General features: G+C 44.8%; 2 protein-coding genes across 7 annotated transcripts in view; one reads left to right on the forward strand and one right to left on the reverse strand.

Annotated features, from left to right (window-relative positions):
• Positions 1-4,157, forward strand: part of SLC6A6 (solute carrier family 6 member 6) — a 54,680-nt gene extending 50,523 nt beyond the window's left edge. For all 6 annotated transcript variants that reach the window (XM_082288968.1, XM_082288966.1, XM_082288967.1 and 3 more), the window contains one exon: positions 186-4,157. In XM_082288968.1, the coding sequence (XP_082145094.1) occupies positions 186-326 (141 nt within the window). In that variant the 3' untranslated portion in view covers positions 327-4,157. The remainder of the gene's footprint in view (positions 1-185) is intronic.
• A 6,898-nt stretch (positions 4,158-11,055) lies between these two features.
• GRIP2 (glutamate receptor interacting protein 2) overlaps positions 11,056-21,133 on the reverse strand; it is a gene marked incomplete at its 5' end in the record, with an annotated part of 264,561 nt that continues 254,483 nt past the window's right edge. Inside the window, 4 exons of the mRNA XM_082288538.1 lie at positions 11,056-11,527; positions 14,004-14,150; positions 15,838-16,074; positions 19,540-19,660. Of these exons, the coding sequence (XP_082144664.1) occupies positions 11,330-11,527; positions 14,004-14,150; positions 15,838-16,074; positions 19,540-19,660 (703 nt within the window). The 3' untranslated portion in view covers positions 11,056-11,329. The remainder of the gene's footprint in view (positions 11,528-14,003; positions 14,151-15,837; positions 16,075-19,539; positions 19,661-21,133) is intronic.

Below are 21,133 nucleotides of genomic sequence, written 5' to 3' on the forward strand. Positions count from 1 at the left end.
CTGCCTCCAGTCAGGCTCTGCAGCTGAGCAGGAGTTGAAGGCCCCACAGATCCCCACATCCTTACAGAGCCGCGGGCGCGCGTCTCCGACAGCCGCCCATCCCTGTCCTTGGAATGCCGCGTCCTGCACGTGGGGACACAGAGGCCTTCTGGGCATCTCAGCTCTGCTTTCCTTCTCTCTTTCAGAGGATAAAGGCGGTGGCTGCCCCCAAGGAAGTGAATCGGTGGTCCAAAGAAACGGAGAGTGGCACCCCCTTCTGCCCCAATGGAACTTCAAATGGCGGATTGATCAAGCCAACTCATATCATTGTGGAAACCATGATGTGAGCTCTCTCTGTGAGAGGATAAACCTGCTTTAACTGCCGTTTACTAACCATAGATTCTCATAGGACCAGGTTTACAGAGCTTTATATTTGCACTAGGATTTATTTTTATTTCTCACAGAGAAAGTTATTTTTTGTGTGTGTTTTTTTTTTTAATATTTTGTAAGGTAATCACAGCAGACGTCTCTCTGTAGAGGGAGAGCTTTCATATCAGACTAGAACATATTACAAGAATTTATTATTATTGGGTTTTTTTAAATATATATATCTTTATCTCTAAATATTATACACCTTACCACTTGAATTGATTGTCTTGCCAGCAATACATTCAAGTCTCAGAAAGCAATTTTAGGTGCTGGTATGGTTGGGAGCAGGGTAACCTACAGAACACACAAAAGGAACTCTGTTGAGAGATACATTTTTTTAAAAATGCTGTTTCAAGAGAATTTTCAAAGGTGTAGTATTTCTACCCTCTGGTTCAACTGTGGTAAACGACAGGAGTCAGGGTCACTTTAGGGAGTGGGTACAGTTTTGTTTAGTGCAGTCCCTGGATAGGGATATAGCCAAACAGCTGGAGCAGGGAGTTTGCAAGGGATGCAGAGAAGCTGGGTGTGAACAGTCTTGTGGCTGTCCCTCCCAAGGACAGTGCTGGGATTCTGTCACACTGATGGGAGAGAACTTGAGGAGGGCATTTTCAGGATTTGGCATGGTTCAGTCTTTTTTTGTTGTTGTTTTTAAAATTTTTGAGGGTTTTTTACCTAAGTGAAATGCCTGCTGTTTGTGTGTGAGCAGGGTGGTTGAGTACCTGCTCCTGAGTTTTCGAGTTTTCCAGCAAGCCATGTTTTGGTGTGGTGGCACTGGTGTAAACTTGAATTCTGCAAACTGGGAGGGCAGCCTGTCCCCAAGGCAGCACGGGTGAGCACTGAGCAGCCAAGAGGGGAAAAGCAGCACCTGCCCTCTGGGTGTTTCAGGTGTTCACTTGCTCATTTGGACTTTGGTTTGGGGCAGGAAAATAAAGGAATCATTTCTGGACTCTGACCGTCCAGAGGTGAGCACAAACCAGGTCATCCCTGGCAGGAGGAACAAAACCACTCACCTGGTGTAACTGGTATTGATAACAGACACATTGTTAATAATAATAATAGTAATGATGATAATAATATCACACAGCAAACAGGTGCTTTTCATCCACGTATCTCAAAAATGCTTTTCCAAGTTCGGTAACCAGGATTTGCTTTATTTATTTATTTGGGGGAGGGAGGTCATTGCTGTTGGAGGAACAAACAAAAGGACTAAGTGAGTCCCTTGTCCCACGTTACTAAATAGCAGTCGTGGACCTAGAGCCCCCAGTCTCCTTGCTCATCATGGGGTTAAAACATGATTTTATTTTATTTTACTTTATTCTATTTTATTTTATTTTATTTTATTTTTAGGAGGGCTGGAGGGTGGCGAACATATTTATGAATTTTATCTACTGAAGAAACAGGGCTCTTTGGAATTTAAATTAAAGCAAAGGGAACATGTAACACTGAAATACTTTGTATTGGTCAGAAGGAATTGGGTACCATTCCAGGTGAGGCTGGGAAGAGAAGAGAAACCACTACAAGGAGTATAGGAATGGGGGTTCCACTTTATGTAGTGCAGGTGAATGTTTCCATGGGGAATTGGATCCCTGAAAACTGTCCAAAATATGGACAAATGCCTTTTTCTTTTTCTTTTTCTTTTTTTTTTTTTTTAACTTGAGCAGGTTGTGCTGGGAACAGGTTCTCCAGCGAAACTCAGCCTTGTCTTGTGGGCATTGTATTAGAGGAAGAGAGTTTTTTTCTTACCGTACCACAGGTAGTCTATCCAAAGGTATTTAGAGGAAATGCTTGATAAGAACAGAGTTTGTATCTGCTTATTCTGCTGTCAGCTTAGTCTGTCAGGGCAGAGTTTGTCATTTATTTAAACAGGAACATAAACAGTTCTTAACATTCCTACACAGTAGTTTTATTTTCTTTTTTCTTTTCCCGTGGGCTAACTGGCCACAGCAGCACAAATATTTCTTAACTTGCTGGTTTCCCTGTAACAGAAACAGGGGGATTTAAAACTAAGAGATGGACCAAAATAATTACTAATTAAAGAAAAACATCGCTGCATCTATAACTTCCAAATCTTTCTAGTTTGAATTTGTAGATACTTTTACAACAGAGAGCTGAGTTGCAGCAACAAAACCAGTCACAGTAGAATTGTGTTTTCTTTTTTCTGGTTGCTGTATTATGAGAGTTCTAAAGGAAACTTTTGCATAGCTGGAGACAGCAAACACCTAAATGACACCTGCTGGGCAAGTGGCAGAAACCATCCAAGGTCACAGAAGGAATTCTGAGAGCCAGTGGGTGTCCTCAAATGTGCCCAAAATAAAGAAACATGCATACAGCAATTTTATTTTTTTAACAATCAAAGGCAAGAAAATGTAACCAAAGATAACTCTCTTGGTGAGCTTCAGCTTGGGCTCTCATTTTTGAGTTACAATCAGTGTCTGCAGAAAACAGGCACAGGTGAAGAGGGAGTAGAAGGTATGGGGGGTCTAAATTAATGGTTTTTGTGAGTGCAGATGAAACACTGATGCTTGATTTCTTTCTTTTTTTGTATACATACATTGTCATACAACTGTGTTTGAGATTATATAGTTTGAACATGACTTTTGTGCTATAGAGCTGAGACAAGCTTTAGTTAGGGGAAAAAAATGGTTTGGCTACATCGAAGATGTCTCCAGCAAGTCAGCTGGGTGTTCAGGCCTCTCCCATATTGTGGAGAGTATCTTTGTAGAAAGAACCAGAGGGATAATACTACACCTTTCAAAGTACAACTACCAGAGAATAGAACCCAGCCCCATTTCGATACAAACTGTGCCATTCAAATCAGTCGCTTCCATGATCCAAGTGAAAAGGTCTCGCACAAATGCAACAACCTCACTGAAGATTCTCTGTGTCAGCTTCCCTGGCCCTGCTGTGCTCTGCAGTAAGACTGCAAGGGAGGGCTGGGACTCACCAAGAGCCAACAAATCATTGTTTCTGGAAAACAGTTCCCCTCTCCCCTCCTCCCTCTCCTGCCAAAAAAAAAAAAAAAAAGTACTTAATTCTTCTTGTTTTATCTGGGGTTTGAGTTCCAGTGAGCACATTTGCATTTTTACAGTTTGGGGTTTTTACCTAACAATTTTATCAGATTTCTAAACTTTTCTTGGTGATAAATTTGCATTTCAACATGATCCTCTGCCAAATTTATTAAAAAATAATTTTTTAAGAAAGTTTGTGTTTTCTACCTATTTTGACTGCAAAGACAACTGATTTTTTTCCTCTATTTACTTGTTTAAACTCTTATGACCTACTTTACCTGTTTTGTGTAAATGAGGAACTCTATGTTAAAGCATCATGACTAGTTATAGATGAACTGGTTTGGATCTAGGGAAAACAGTGCAGTTTTGGCATGATATCTTTAGAACTAGATCCTGGAGATTTAAGCCAGCATAAACCAAGACAAAATGCACACGTTTTCATGTTTCATGTACCTTTGTATTCATGGGGTCTTCTGGGCTTGAAAACAGCAGAGTTTCAGCAGTATTTATTTCCAGTTGAACTGAAATCAAGAGATAGTAGAAATGTAAAGGGGAACATATTCCCCATGAGATTTTTCTGACCTGTTTCTTATTTTTCTTAATTTTCCAAACCTTTTCAGTTCACCTGTTACTAGTGATGATCTCTCTGAATGATCATCTATTGTAAGGGACTTTACCAGTAGTCTGTATCTCAGTGTTTAAGCAGTATGATTTCATAAATAGAACTGGTTTTTTATTGTTGTTGTTATTATTCTATTTTTCCTTCTCATCATAGCTCATAGCTTTCCATCTGGTCCAAACAGATCCACACACTTAGAAAAGTCCTTTTTAAAGTTTGAGATAGTAGGTCCACAATGGATTTGTTCTTGTGATGTAAATGAAAATACAAAAGCCTGGCAGCTGTATTTGCCATCTAGAAGTGCTGGTGGCCACCCCGCAGCAGCAGTGCAGCTCCTGGAATTAGGGGTGAAGGGGAGTTAGGAATGATCTGCTGGAACAGCTCAGCAAAACTGGTTTTCACTGCTGTTCTTGGGGAGAGGAGGAAATGAGGAAAAGTAGGGGGGGAAAAAAAAGTGCAGCCTTACAGTTGCTGTAACACTGAAAAAACCCCAACAACATCAGCAGAGCTTTTATTGTCAGGACAGCACCTCCTGCAGCTGTTTCCAGCCCAATCCTCCTTTCCCAACTGCAGATGCTTCTGGTTCCTCTTCTTTGTCTCAGCATTAGATAACTCAAGTAGATCTGAAGACACATGGACATCTCCATTCAATAGATCTTTTCCAAGTCTCCTCCTGGTCTGTTTTTATTTGCTAAGGAGATTTTCAGTTTTGTTGAGGTTGTGCTTGTCACACTTGGGTTCAAAGCTCCCACTTGTTGCATCAATGGCAAACTTCCAGCTGTGGGAGAAGGATTTGAACATTCTTGAATAACTGATTATTAGCTTCTATGTCTTGTGGTCCCTGCAGGATCACTCATGGAGGCATAATGTATATAAAATGTTAAATAAGCTGTGCATTGAATGCAGTGGACAAGTTAGTTAAGCAGCTCAAGTACACTTGGAAGAAAGATGACCCTGACATTATTTCCAAGGAGATTCAATGGAAGTTGCTCACTTTCAGTAAAAAGAATAAAAATAAATCTGTGTTTAAGTAGAGTAGTAGATGAAATCTTCCACCCTCATATGCACGCACACAGTGGGGACATTGCTTCTATTCCTAGGCTGCAAATCATGTGTGTAAATCTTGCCAAGCTGTTCAGGATGAGGATTGAGGAGATTTAGGCACCACTTGCCTGCAAAGTGCCAACCTGCCAGGGTGTCCAAATGGTCTTTCCTAAATGGGAGTGGTGGAAGAGGAACAGTAATAACAAAATCCTGGACCATGGCCCCTCCGAGGAAGCCTTAAGGTTGGATTTGTAAACTCTCCTGGCTACTTGCAGGCACCACATGGCTCCTGGCTTGGGAGGTTGGGTGTGGTGTGGGTTCAGGCAGCTGCCCTGGACTTGTTTTCTCCAAAATCAGCATCCAAAGCCTTGTGGTTAGGATTGACGTGTAGTTGTGTATTTGTATATTTGCATGAGCAAAGGTCAGGAACTGTCAAACCCTGGTAGCTTGTTTTATTTCTTATAATCAAAGATAAGCTTAAGAAACAAAGTAGTTGATTTGATGACACTTGACATTTAAGAAACCCTTGAACTAGTGCAAAAGAGGTGCTCTGTGCTCCATACTTTGGTCACAAAAATTTTCTTATGGTATTAGTGGTCAGTTTGAGTCAATGGGAGAGATTGCTCAAGAGAGACTTGAATATAACCAGCACCAGCACCCACTGGAAAACTGCCCGATCCAGCCCCACACCCTCCACCAGATTGTGGCTCTTTTCTGCCAGCCCAAAAAAAATGTGTACATGGATAATGCTTCTCTGGAAAAAAAAAAAAATCTCAATTTGTTTGTTTCTTTTAAAAAATAAAAATAAAAAGTCCCATTCTTTGTGTGGTTTTTTTCCAGTTGTCATTGGGAATTGGTGATTTCAATTTACCCATGTCCTAAAACAAGAGCAGAAAGCTTGAGATACCATTTCACCAAAAATAGGGACAAGCTCAAAATTTTGCAGGTTGAAAATTTTAAGAAAACAAATCACCCACCCATCCCCATCAAAGGTGGAAAACTTTGGTGACAGGGTTTGTGACTGGAAAAGAGCCTGACCCTGCTTGTAATGCTGGGCAATTGAATGGCAGAGCAGACACAGCCTTTTTGTATTGCTGCTGTGTCCTCATTTGAAATAATCAGTAAAAGTGTCAGAATTTAATTACCACGAGCATTAGGAGTAAAGTAAATTGAAGAGAATTTTAAAGGAGCAAGTTTTGGAGGCTTGCTCCCAATAGCTCTGCAGTGCACAGTGGGATGGTGCTGCTCACTTTCCCTTTTGCAGTGCCGGGAAAACATGGCCTGACTTGAGAAATCAGAAGAAATAATGGGAAAAATAAAGCTATTAAAAAAAAAAAAAGAAACTTGATGCTGAGGAGCTGTGCACATGTGTGCATTTGTGGGGGAAGGCTTCAGCCCTGTAGCACAGTGAGCATGATACACAGTGTTCCCAAATGTACCTGCTTCTGCAGCTGAGATGTTAGAAAGAGTTGATTTTTTTTTCAATATATAAAGGAAAAAAAAAAAGAAAAAAAAAAGAAAAAAAAGAAACCAAAAAAAAAAAAAAAAGGAAAAAAAAAAAAAGAAAATAAAAAAAACCCAAACCAAACAGTGGCAAAATTCTGTTGAGAGGCTGATAAAAAAACAAAACCTGAGGGGGCAAGTTGAGTTCGTTCATGACCTGCTCCTGTCCTGGAAGCCAGCGCTGGTCTCTCAGCATTGCAGCATCCCAGTACTGTTCTGAAGTGCTCGTTGTTCAATAGGATGTTGTTTTTTCTCCAGTGTAATGTTGTGATTGTTACCTGATAATATTGCCAGGGACTTCACATTGTAAGAGGTGGTCCATCTTGTTTGATGTATTTGGCTAAAAAAACAGTGGTGTTTTTTAAATTATTTAAATTCCTAGCAACTGTGACTACAGTAATGTGATAATGAGTAGCACATGCAGCGAGGGGGCGAGGGCGATGATGGCCTCCTTAAAAATGTCATCTGAGCTTTTTTTAAAGAAAAAACCTTAAAAATATTTTTAAAACATTTTAAAACATTTTTTGTGTGTTCCAAAACAGAATATTTGTATTTGAAAAAAATCCTGGAGTGTAATTTAATCCTAAAACCCCCTTGCCTTTGTGTATATGGTAAATGTTTGTATTTTGCAGTTTCTGTTTTGCTTTTTAGATAAATAAAATGTATATGGATATTTTTAAGTCATCTTTGCTTTTTTAGATGAGTTTGTAATCACCTTATAACTGAAAATAAAACTTTCCTTTATAAACCAGCTATGCCCTTGGATGGTTTTTTTGGTCTTTGAGTGGCTCAGTTTTTCCTTTAAACCTATTACTTATTTTGGGGTTGTTGGTGTGGGGGGTTTTTGTCCTTATAAAGTACTATATATATAAAATATGTGTAATCACTATCTAACTTCACATTTTCCATGGTTTTACCCTGGTTGACAGCACAGCCCCACACAGCCACTCACTCACCCCCTCATCCAGTGGGATGGGGAGAGAGTGAGAAAGGTAAAAGTGCAAAAATTCATGGGTTGGGATACAGACAAATTAATAGGTAAAAAAAATGGGGTGAGGGGAAAAAACCCACAACAAAATACATCAAAGAGGTAAAGAACAAAACAAAAAACCCCAAGTGATACAAAAGAAAGCCATTTCTCACCAGCAAGTGCCCAGCCCATGCATGGCACCACTACTGTGAGAATTCAAATACACCAGAAAAGCCCAACAGGAAGAAAAAGAAAGGAAAAAACCCACCCCAACATTTCTTTTCCTGTTGCATGAAACTGGTTATTTCAAGCTCGTTGATGGCGTCTTCAGTCAAACAGAACACCAGAGTGTCCATTCCTGAAGTCCTGATTTGAGGTAGGGAAAGAAAAAACCAAAATGTAGGTGGCTACTCCTCGTGAAAACAAAACATTTGAGTATCACAGCTGAGCCTCCAGCACCCCATGCCCAGGGTCAGTCCCACAGCTGTCTTTAGCTGGGGTTTTTTGGCTTGGTTGATTATTTTGCTGGGTGTGATTGAGGACTTTGTCAGGAATTTCTCCTCTCATCAGCACAGCCTGCAATGTCTGGTCTAAGCAGCCTTTCAAGAGCACAGGCAACAACTGCAGTGTGTCTCAGGTTAAAATAAAATAAATAAACAGGAAATTTAAAAAGCCACAAAGTGCCACGAGCTGCTGCTGGAAGGTTTTGACCACCTGCCCTGGTGGCCATCACCTGCCCAGGGCTGCAGCTGCTCCCATCAGCCAAGGCCCATGAGACGAGAAGTGACATCAGCAGGGGCATGTGCTGCCCACTGAGGCACATCCCAGGGAGCAGCTCCATTCTAACCTTTTACCTGGGACACACACAGAACCCCTGGACACACACTGAGCCCCAGGGCTCACATTTCGTGGGTGCTCACTCAGCCTCCTGCAGCCCCAGCGCCTCGGTTGGCTCCACATGGTTTTGGCAAGGCCCTGGTGCAGAGCCCTGTTCTGAAGTCTTCACCCCAGGAGGGCAGCCAGAGATGGCAGATAAGGCTTGTTTGCATGGCAATGATTCCCCAGTCTAACCAGGGACATTCCTATACCCCGCTCAGGCTCTGAAAAGTCCTGCGTTACTCACTTGGTCACAAAGGGGTGCAAAATCCAACTCACCCTCTCTGTGCTGGTGAGCAGAGATTCCCTATGGCCTTATCCAGGAAGCATTCCAGCCTGTGCTGCCCTCAATGGGAGCCTAGGAGAGAAATCCTCGACGCCTGGATGCAAGGAGCTGTGTTCTGGGTTCATGGCAGTCATCTCTTGGGATGTCTAGTTTCAGAGGCGGGGTAATTTGGCTACCACGGTACCGCAAGGCACCCCACAGGAGATGCAGGGTTCTGAGCACCAGATGGGACATCTCCTGCCAGCACATCATTCTCCAGCAGTTTTCTAACCCATCCCCAGGGATTAACCACAGCTTTGCAAATGCTGCCCCGTCACGGCTGCCACGTGCTTTGCTGCGTCAGTGTTTTGTCATGGAGCAGCCCAGCTTCAAGCCAAGATTCCAGTGTGGAAAAGCTGCGAGCAATGCTGGAACCACATGCATGAACATCTCCAGCTCCTCCTGTTAACAGCTACAGCAAAATTGCCTCCATAGGCACAGGGAGGGGAGCGACCCAAGTCCCACCACTTATGGTGGGCAGCAAAGCACAGCCCCAGCCCTACACCAGTAGCCCTACAAACAGTGGCCTCCCAGCCAAACCCTCTGCGTGGCCTCCCCCTTGTCCTCCAAGGTGTCTCACAAACAGGGTCCCCTGTTAAAATGCTGCTGGAAGCAAAGCATTGCCTCACTACCATCCTCCAGCAGAAAGCGACACAAACCAAAACAAACGCATTTCATTTGCTTTTATTTAATTTAAAAAAAAAGTCAAAGTCATTCCAATCCCATTTAAATACAGAGATTTACAAATAGGTCCAAAACAGGACTAAAATATTCTTTGAAATGCTGTACTTTTAAATATTGTGCTTTCATAGATACATAAGAAAATTAGCATATAAAAATACTTTACAAGGAATACACTCTAATATATGGATAAAAATACACATTTCAGTAATGCATTTCATCTTCATCTCATTCAAAATGCATAGGAAGGGATACGAGGACCAAGTTTTTCTTCTTCCTTTTTTTTTTTTTTTAAAGCCTTTAATAAAAGTCTTCATTAAAAACCTATGAGAAGCCCCAGTGAGCTTCCACTGCTCAGAATATTGCATATAAAAACACTTTCGGCTGCACTGTCAATGCTCCACGGTATCAATTATGGCACATTATCTAGGTGTGGCAGCAATGGTATGGGATATTGCATACTCAAAGAGAAAATGCCTACAACGACAAAGGATGGGGCCGTGCCTGGAGGAAACACCCACATACATTTTGCTGTCACTGGGGGATGTCGGGGACAGACAGTGGGGACGAGTCCTGGCTCAGCAAAGCGAACACACACGTGCTGTACACCCACCCAACAACCTCCACACTCCACTGGCGTGCAGGTAGGGAGGGAGGAACTGGAAGGGCAAGCAGGGAAAGAGGGCAGTGGGCTCCGGAGCTGCCGTATCCAACTGAGTGAGCTCTTCCACTCCACTGCCCAGGCCTTCCCGGGGAAAGCGACGCCGGCCTCATGCTGCCACCAGGACATGAACATCATCATAAAGTGCTAGTATGGGAAAGAGGGCAGGCAATGCAAACATCACAGCCCCTCTGCCACGCAGGGCCAGGGGCTCTCGGGCGGGAGGGGAGCGGCCGCGGGGCTACGAGACGCCAGCAACAGGCAAAGGGGCACACACCACCCAGCCCACAGGGACACAGGACACAACCACCACCCAAACAAGGGCTTGTCATGCCTCTGCCTCAGGGGAGACAGCAAGGTTTCATTGATCCAAAACATCAGGGGCAGCCCTGGGAATTTTGCTATTCTGCTATCTATTTCCAGGCACAGGCCAGGTTTGCAAGCAAGAGATCTCCATAAAGCTCAGACAAACAAGGGGGATTCAGGCAGGTACTCAGGGCCTTTAGCCCTGGGTATGGCCTCTACTCTGTAGTCACTACTGAGCACAAGTAACAACACTGCTCATGGGAGTCAGCCACACGAGGTGCCTCATCCCATCACAGGGCGAGCCAGATCTGGCAGGGAGTGTGGACAGAGCTGACAGGAGACAGCTGCAAATACCAATTTTTGCACAAGAATTGCATTTAGCCACTCACAAGCACATTTTGACGTGTCTTCTAACAGCTCTCTCCACAGCCCTGCACCGGGAGTGCAAGGGGCTGCAGGAATTGATTTGCCAGGAGTGTTGAAAGGATGGAGCTGGGCACAACATAAAAGGAAAGGCATTTCAGTCCTGCTGTATGTGATTAACCGAGCAAACAAGGAACATAATAGCACCATGTGTGTTTGTAGGATGGCCAAGGCCTTTCAGGGTGAGGAGGATGTCTGAAGCAGGACGCTGCACACTCGATGGCAGGAGCACAGGGGGATGCCCTGACATGGGGGATGGCTGTGGATGCTCCTTCCTCCCGTTGGCAGTTTGTTCCACTGCCGTCACTGCCACAGCCCCAGATGCACACCCAGCTCTGACCTTTCCAGCAATATATGGAGGTCTACAGGCTCACTGAAGACCCACCTCCCCACCTGCAGGTTATGGTACATACAGCATTTACAAATACCAGTGCAAAAAACCAAGAGAAACACCCCAAATACCACAAGAGCTCAGCAGAGGCCTTGTCTGCTCTGCTCCCGCTGCTCAGAGCGTCTGGACACTTGCCTTGACCTCGGCGCCGCGGGGGACCTGCGCCAGGAGCTCTCTGTTCCCCTCCGAGGGAGCATTGGCAGCCAGTGCCAAGGGGTTCCGGCTAATCACCAGGTCCAGCTTATCTCCAGCCTCTGAAATCAAGGGAACGGCCAGACAGCAGTCAAAGTCTCTCGTTCGGATGCGGTTTACCTGCCGGGATGGATTTGGGACGTGCCATGGGGAGGAACAACAGAAAGATCATGTTTGTTAGTCAGCAAATGCAAGATCAGTGCTAAACCGCAGCTGGACAAAACACGCAACTCTTGGGGGTCCCTGGTTCCAGGTTCATAATGGAGCAGAGCAGAAGCACCCCTTCAGAATGAGCATCTGCACTTAGCTGAGGAGTGATGCAGTAACTGATTGAGGAAGGGGAAAAGAAAGTCTGGGCCAGCCATGAGCCCTGACCCCAGTGCCTGGGGCAGTATTACAAGTATTAAACACTGCAGGGCCCAAAACCAGTTCTCCTGTTCAAGCCTGTAGAAAAAATGTTGCCATTTTCCATTTTCTTTTTTGTCATCATGGCTTTTACTGGCCTTAAATTTGTGGTGCCAAGTATTCAGCACCTAGAAAACAAATAAAGCCCTAAGGCTTCTGGCAACCATTTTCCAGCTCAGCCAGAAGTAAACCCAGACTATACTGAACAGTTTCTGCTTCCATTCTCCCCATTTATATCCTTCATTTCACAGGAATCTGGATGCATTTCATGTGGGCTCAGGAGGCAGCTGCAAATTCTCTCTGTAGGATTCAGCAGTGAAAGCAGTTACTGCTGGCTCTTGCAGACGTTCAAGCACATTTCTAGGCTGGGTCATCTGGAGAAACCACCCCAGCTCTCTTTCCTACAGCTACCAGAACACTTGGGCTTGATGCCATGACAGCTCTGGGACAGAGCAGGCTGGCAAATGGCACGGGGATGGGAAGCAGGGAAAGGAGAAAGGAATTTCCCATATACCTTTGGAGTGAACATAACCCCTGGGGCCAGGTGTTGCTTCCTTCTTTGGGTAAGGGCTGGATATTTGGCTCCATACAACCCTTCCATCCCAAGCCCCTTCCCAGAATTAATGCGTGCCCACAGTGCTGGGTCTGTGAAACCAGCAGTGTCCCCCCACCCTAGCTGGTGTCCGCACAGAGAGCCCAGTACTGCTCCTTACAGCAGAGGGACAATTTCTAGCCCGCGCATGGACAAGGAGAGATAAACCACGAGCTTGCTCTGCCCCTGCTCTGTGCCAGCCAGGCAGCTCCAGTGCAGAAGTGCCATTAGTGCAATGCCATGCTCCAGTTAATCCATGCAGCCGAGAGGCAGAGGGTCTGTGACAGCAGGGATGAGGTGTTTCGCTGGCCTTCAGGCATGTCACTGTGCCCACAATCAGCAGCACTGCGCAGCATCCTCAGCAATGCATCTCTGCGCTTCTTGAGGGGAGTCACCGGTAGCACGTCTGCGATCCCTCACTCCCAACTCCACACATCAACACGATGGCAGTCGCCCCGTGTGCCCGTAGGTGGGAGCTGTGCAGCACAGCATGTGGAAAAAGGGTGTCCAAAGTCTTCACTCCGCTCTGTTTAGGATTTTGGGCACACCTCCCAGAGCACTTGGCACTTGCAAAAAGCGACACATCCAACACTGAACAGAAAGGCAGCCCAGAGCCTAATTAGCTTCTTGCTCATTCTTGCACCATCTTTTATTTGAAGCTGAGAAGGAATAATTGTATAGCAGCCAACTGGCTAGAGACCATAACAAGCTTAAACAAGGTTCCCCACAGTGCTGCCAGTCCTCCAGTTACCTGATGTACATAAAGTATTGGCTCTAATCCAACTGCTAAGAACCCCCGCCTAGAAATCAGTAAAACTAAACATCTGAGTGTTTCCAAATATCGTCACAATATCTGCATTTCCAAATGGTGGTAATTTTTCCATAGAGGTTGCATTTCCTTCAGTTGCTGTTTGAGCTGCCTCAAAGCTAAAATAGTTGGTTTTCATCCATACAGAGCTCCTCTCCAAATTCCAAAATTCACCAGGCTTTTTCTGTCCCTCTGGTAGTCCAATATGCCCAGGGCACATCTATTACAGACTGTGCTTTTGGCCAGAGTTTTTATTCTGTTTCTGCATCAGTCATTTCCGATGAAGCATTTTTCAAAGAAAAATATCCATAAAAAATACCTTGCTTGAAGGATGTGTTTCCTAGAAAACTCTTCTAGTTGTCAAAGGCATGCACAGAACTTCATGAACATCACTTAATTCCACAAGGGGCTTCACAGCAACACATATTGGTCAATGAAGTCTGGTTCATCCAAAAACCAGGAATAGGACTGAGGGTGAGGAAAGGAAGCAACACAGCTTTTTGCTTGTTTGGAGCTGTCCAAGCTCAAAAAGGCCAGTGCCAGAACAGGCTGTGCCCTGGACTAGTGTAACCTAGGAGTACCACATGGGGTACCACCTGAAGGTACTACCTAGTGATTTCCTGTTATAAAACACAGGTCCCATTGAGTTGGTGGCTAAGAGCTCACCTAGTTGGCTAACTATTACCTTTCATTAAAGTTAGTGCTGCCATGGATGGGTCTCACTTCTCTCTTCCTCTCAGCCACTCATTCACTCCGTCCCAGCCTCCAGAACTGCATTTTGCATTTATTACCTGAAGCACTCTGTCATATGGCTTGAGGCCACACTGATCTGCTGGCCCATCCGGACGGACCATATTTACATAGACACCTTTTTCTAACAGGCCATCCGACAAACTGAATCCAAAGTCTTCGCTCTCTGGGTCTTTGTGGAGCGTCATCTGGAGAGGCAGAAAGAGAAGAAGCAGGTTTCAATGCAGCAGAGTGAGGAGGTGATGTACAGGGCTGCCAGGATGGGAGCAGCATGAGCAATGCGTGCAGACCTACAGCAATTCTGCTCTGGGTCTCCTGGGTGGGTTTTTCTTAGCCTGAGCAGATAATAGAGACTAAGCCTTATTTCCCTGACACCATCATCACAGGGAGAATTGCTTTGGTGACTGGCATAAAACCAACCCCATGACGGTCCCTCGCCCTTGGATGTGGAAGAAAATGCGAGCAGTGTAATACAGACAGAACTCATGTTTCACTAAAAGAGCGACAAACAAGTGTTTTTAATGGAGCATCGCCTTCCCTGGCCCAGGTTATGCTATGTATCCTCCGTGTGTGCCAGACCAGCACAAGAAAGATCAACATGTTCACAGGGAATTTTTAATGTAGTGAGTCAAATGTGAAGGCAGCTCATTTTTAATACATCACTCAGCAGGAACATCTAAAATTCTCCGTATTATTTACAAGTCCTTTTCAGAAAATTCGTATCAGTAAGTGCTGACATTCTGAGCACAAGAAATGGGCAACCTCATCATCCTTCCCTTGGGCATGTTACTCTTTGGCCTTGTCTAAAGGAGGAGAGCACTGTTAGAAGTGTGTCTTGCCCTGGGGTAACACTGGGAACCAGGGACAGCAGATTCCCCACACTACCGAAATCTCCCCTTGCCTCCCATGAACTGGGAGTGAATCTCTCCCATGGCTCACACTCCATGACTGTGCTCCTGGCTGGGTGAGCCTCATGGATCTGTGGTCCTGGGGAAGGACAATGCTCAGGATGATGCATCAGGATGGAGCATCCCAGCTGGCCTCAACCTCATTTCCGAATACAGCCAACACCAGATGCTCCAGCTGAATGAAGAGTCACTTTATAACATGCCTAATTACACAGCTCTCCTCCTTCAGGTACCAAGGAGTTTTATTTAAAGACACATTTGCCATGCCCTGAAGGGCAAAAGCAGATCAAACATGAAAAAGTTGTTTTTTCCAGCTACCATAACTACAGGTTTCGTTCTGAAGTCACACTAGGAAAGAAAAAGGCAATCAAAGTTTTGAAACCTCTCCAGCTCCCTTCCCTGCTTGCATTCTACATCAGCAGCTTCTACAGTTAATTACTTTTTCTAATTACCGTTGCCTTGCACAATGGTTAAACTGGCTATGTTCAGCTGGATGCTGAAATCAAACCAGTATCCCATCACTGGAGTGGAAGCGGAGGGAAAATAAGTCATTTTCTATTTGAAAAGTGGCCTACTACATGGAGTGTACCACAGGAAAAGAGCTGATGGGTCTTCAGGGGGCCATACTTTGAGCTCTCTCACTTTTATCTGTAGCACCAATTAACAAACTCCAAAACACAAGGACCTGGAAACCTTATATATAAAGAGAAATAGCAAAGCCCAGGTTTGAACCCTGCTGAATCATGGCAGCTAAATCCCATTACTCTTCTGATGGAGCTCCTTCATCTTAATCTGATCTTCTGGAAACCCTTGCTGCAGACCTTGGTGAGGGCCAGCTTTAACAAGGACCCGTTTCTGGGTGTCCCTCTGAGCAAAGCCGATTTTTTACAAGGTTGCAAAGCTTCTACAGCTTTAACCACTGAGGTATTACAGTGCCACAGTTACACCCACCCTTGGCGACACAAACCTTGTGAAACTCAAGGGGGGTCGGGGACATGATTTCCTGCATCTCCTTCTCGATCTTCTTCATGTCCAGGTTCCTCTCGTTCTTCTTGGCAGGGGAGCTGCTGCCCTCAGTCTGTCCGTCACTGCAGCTGGAGTTGGCTTTCCTCAGTGGGCTCATTCCCGAGGGGTTGACAGAGTCCAGGAGCAGCTTGCTGCCCTCCAGGCCCAGGTTGTGCACACTCCCTGTCATGATGGACGCCTGCAGGGCGAGGGCACAACGTCACTCTGCTGAGTCAGCAGTAGGAAGAGACGGACCATGCGGCCACCAAAGCGTCACAGCCAGCACGGCGGCACCACTGCTCTCATTAATCAGAAAATAAGTACCAAGAAGCTCTTCCTGTTGCCTGTAAGAGCCATTCCCAGACCTTGGGAGCCTGCTTCCAGCTCTATGGCTGAGCCACTTTGTGCCTTCCACCCCCACCCCAACAGGGAGCTTAGTCTCAGAAGGAAGCATTTGTGAAGCATTGCCTTATTTTTCCATGACCCCTTCTACACAAACAGGGCCAGGCAGGCCTCATCTTGTGCATGAACCATCTTGATAGTCAAGAAGGATGAATGTAATATTCTCAGGGAGCTCCCAGAGGAACCATTGTCTGCCTGGTTCTCCAGCCTACCTCTGCAGGCTGCAGCTCCCCTCCAGCATCACATAGTGCTGGCAATGGCCCAGGGGAGTCAATGCCTGGGACTCCTCTGAGGCCAGTTCTGCACAAAAATTAGGATTTTATCTGTCACTAAATAGGAGCTGTCACTGAGCAAAACTGAGTTAAAAATATGAAATTAAGTAGTATTTAAGCCTGGTCATCCTTGATAGCATCCATTAAAAGATGCCCTTAAGTAGATTCGACTCCATTTGGCAATGCTTTTCACTAATGAGATTACATTGATCAAAGCTAACGACGGAGTCAAGAATCCAGTCTGCGGAACCTCAGCCAGCTCCAGGTCATAGAGTCCATTTAAACAGCATAACGAAACCTGTAATTTCAAAGTTCAGGCTCAAAAGGTCTGCAGTCCCAATAAATGTCGAAAGGTAGACGAAATTAAAGGAAAGGTAGGGAGCAGACGGAAAAATTCTTCAACACTAAATGTGGTAAGTCAAAGAGCAATTGCTCCTGTGCCCAGGGGAAATATCATCCAACTAATTCTCTAATCAAGACCTTCCAGCTCTTTGCTCCAAGATGGAACAAAGGCAAGCATAGTGAATTATGGTGGCAGTAGGAAAATGCCAGCAGTACCCGTGTTATCTCAAAAAGGGTTGGATGAAATACAGAAAACCTTTCAGTTTTGCACTTTTCAGGTCTTCACACATGACTTGATCAGCTCAAGTTTGGGCAAAACTCAAATACCTACGTGCTGGAAGGACACTGACTTACCACATACTTGACAGACGGACTAACAAACAACAGCACAGCCAACCAGGGTACATTTGGTCACTGCCCTCAGGCAGCCTCAGGATATTGAGCTGTGCTGTGCTGTCCCAGCACTGCAGAATCAGGGAAAACAGAAAGGTCTGTGCACACCATGCCACTGCCCTCCCTCACAGGCTGCAAATGCCACAACCAACCAGTACCCAACAGCATTTGACTCCTTTTCCATCTTCATGGCATTTAAATCCTACTTGCAGCATCATAAGCAATTTCCTAAAGTTTTTCCATAAGCTTTAGGTTTAGTGCAAGCAGCAAAAAGGACAGTTCCAGTCTTCTCTGGTCTGTGGCTGCCCTGCATTACTTTTCCCATGTCTTGGCTGCCCTCAAAGCAAAGCAGAGACACACACTTTACTGGGAAAAGCCTGTTTCTTCCCATACTCATAGTCTGGAAGGGGATTCCTACTGTGTGTGAACCTGTTTTCAGGCTATCATGGGTCACCTTGCACGGCTCTTCTTCTTTTTCAAAAGCAAAGCACGAAGGGCCAATTTTTTAAAAAAATACAAACAAATCAAATCTCTGACTGTCATAAAATCACAGGAGGCTGAGAGCTGGGGCTAAGAATGTTGAAATATAGCAAAGGCCCCAGTGAGCACTGCAGATCACACAGCACACTTCAAAAAGGCTGAGCACATGGAGAGGGAGGAATGGATTAGTAGTATTTAGGATTTGATAAAAGGGGAGTTGAACCCAACAGATTCTTGCTAAAAAACAGAGCACTTCCCTTCTGACCCCAAAACTTTCAAAATATTCTAGGAAAGTGCTTAATACACAGAAATCCTGGAGGTGCTCAGCTTTCAATAAGACTCCTTTACATGTTTATAAACATTTCTGTAACTGTCAAAGTTCCAAACAGCATAAACCAGCAATTGCACCACAGATCCCTGGAAAAGGAAAGAGAGTCCAACAAATCCTTTCTTTTGCATTTAGATGCCAGCAGAAAAGCAATATTTATGCATCGTTTCAGAGAGGTACTGTCTCTTAAGCAGCCAACAACAGTTCAGAAAGGTTGAGAGCAGCTGCCTAAACTCATTTCTAAATACATTCAGATACAGGAAATAAGTATAAAGGGAAAAGGTTATAGTTTGGGAGGGCTGGGGATTTGGGATTTTGAGTGTGTTCTGATGTTTTTTTAAGTCATTTTCTGAAGCAGTTAAGATAATAAAAACAGCATTCCATGCTTCAGCACAATAAATTTAATTGATATTTCCTCCTCCACTTACAGTTGCTAAGGATCAAGGAGGAAAGAACAATTAGCAAGTCCCTTGTCACAATACAAACCAAAACATGACTTTCCTTTTTGACCTTCAATTAGTCAGAAGTTGCCTTTTTTTCTCTGAAGCCTCAGCAATATGCAACTGTACATAAAACCTGTCCCACTGGGAGTTGTGGAGGGCATGATCCAGTGAGTTCTCTCCAGTCCTCTGCACCTGGAAGGCACAGGGAGAGATGGTCTCACGGGGTCCTCCTCCTTCATTCAGGCTGTAGGAGCTGAACTAGGGAAGGGAGCAGCACAGGCCCCATCCTGCCAGGCAGGTTTCTTCCTGCTGCTCACAGTCTCAAGGGGGGCCTTTATTTGCATCCCATGACTTAGAAATCCAGGCTCCTCATCCTATAACCGGACACAATAACACGACCTCCAAAGCATTTTGGATAAAGAAAAGAGAAAGTGGTTTGTGAAGAGAGGAAACACCTTTATTTCTGCAGGAAGCAATTACTTTCTCAGATTTTTCCATGGGGAAGGCTGGCTGAAAAGCTTCCAATTACCTATTTCTCTAAAACAGTTTCCGGCAGAGTGACAGCTGAATGCAAGATACGTGTGCTGCCTGCACTTGAAGCAAGCCAAGGCTTCAGTCCCAATGGGGGTCTAAGGGGCTCCTTTCACTTGGCCTTCAAGTGCTTTGGACAGACAATGTCTTTCCAAGGAGAGGGTTTACAGTTGGCTAGGGAAGGCTTGCCAACTGTCATGTGAAGATTATTAGCCAGCAACAGTTCGCGAAAAGGGCGTGGAGCTCCTGGCGGGCAAGACACGGGCTCAGGGAAAGAGCACATGCAAGCAGCTGTAGAATGAGGCAGAGTTACCCACTGGCACAAAGCCTGACGTGAATTAAACCCGAACCCTTCTTCACACCACCGGCAGCTCAGGGATGCTATGGGCAAGTAACAGATCTGGGGAAACGGTCTAACACTTATGGAAAGAGCAAAACAGTCAGGTCAGCAGCAAATTCAGAAAGTGATTTACCTCAATCTCCCTCAAAAGTTCAGACTGGCCGCATGTTTCCAAATCCTCCAAAGCTTCTCCAAAAACACGCCAAAAATTGTCCTCGTGAGTGGTCTCAAGGCCATTTTGGCGGTTGGGGTATCTGTTGTAACGTAGGAACCAAATATTGTCAGCACTCTTCTGCAGCGGGGTGAAAGCTGCAAGGCTACAGCAAGTGTTCACCAGTAAAAGCAGACTTGAAGAGTCTTCATATACAAAAGCAAACAATATGAACTTTTCAAACAAGAGTCCACATACGAGACCTCCATGCATTTACTAACGGGGCAAGTGTCCTTCAAAGGAAGAATTAAGTTGGTGTAGTAATGTCAAAGTTCAAAGGGTAAATTAAAAAGTGCCTGTAGGAAGATTGTAGGTTTAGGAAGACGTTTTGGTGAAATAGAGAAGTGAAAGAGAAAAGGATGCGTTATGGGTAAACCAGGAGCCTCAGAGACTGTTAGTACAAAGGCTGATGGAATAGAGCTCAGATCTGAGACACAGAACACCTGAGAAGAGAGAGAAAAACACAGAGGGTAACAGACATGGTGAGAAAATGATAAATACATCAGGTCTCTATGAGAGTAAATAATGCAAAGATGTATATAAAAATGATTGCCCTGGGCTGGACAAGCAAACGCACACTACGGCCAGCAGTATCAACAGTGTCATGTACAACCCATACAAACCGAGTTTCATTTGCTTTGGGATGGCCAGGGAACTGAGCTGTTACTTTCAGAAGGTCTCTCTTTTTTTTGCTGTATAGCAGTCTTGGCACTTACAGCTGTGCAAAGTTTGCCACCAGTTCTGTCTACAACAGAGAGTAAGGTTAGAGAGAACCTCTCTCAAGCTGGTACAAACACATGTTAATGTGAACACCATGTGCTGGGGGTTCTGCAATTCCCCATCTTGGCAGTTTCAGCACTTTTTATATCTGACCACAAGCCAGGGTCAATTCTCATACCTCTGAATCAAACATGGTGAAATCCTCTGAACAAGCTAGAAAAGCAGGTGATGCTGGACATTGCTTACTGAACACCAGGCTGCAAAACTCAGACCACCAGTGCTCTGTTTAACAGGAGCTTCTTGAAGGAAACTCTCTGTGGTGTTAAATCAAGATCACTATAAACCCACTAATGTGTCATGGAAAGAGAGCCCAAGGGGACATTAGGGCAGCCCTAATGCATCTTACACATATCTTATAAGGAGCTGCATGGAGGATGCCCCAGCTCTGCAACATCTGGTAGTATCTTGCATGGCCTTGCGGTCTTCAGCTCCACAGACAGGAAGGGACATTCATCCACCAGAGCCACTCAGCAAAGTCAATATATTTTACCTGAGTACATGTCACAGAGAACTTGGCCTCCATTAAATATAAAATGACCCCTTGGTCTATTAACAGAGCTTTTTTCAGATGTCTAACAACTGCAAAGTCTTTAGCACATGCTTTCCTTTTCATCCCCTGGTTGAAATAGGAGTCTGTAGCAGGCAGAAACTCACTCACACACCCATTTGCTCCTTGTGGGATCATGGACTTCCTGAAGAGAGCAGTATCTGACATAGTTTATTGTATTTTAAATTC

Source organism: Coloeus monedula (assembly GCF_965178545.1).
Source record: "Coloeus monedula genome assembly, chromosome: 11".
Lineage (NCBI taxonomy): Eukaryota > Metazoa > Chordata > Aves > Passeriformes > Corvidae > Coloeus > Coloeus monedula.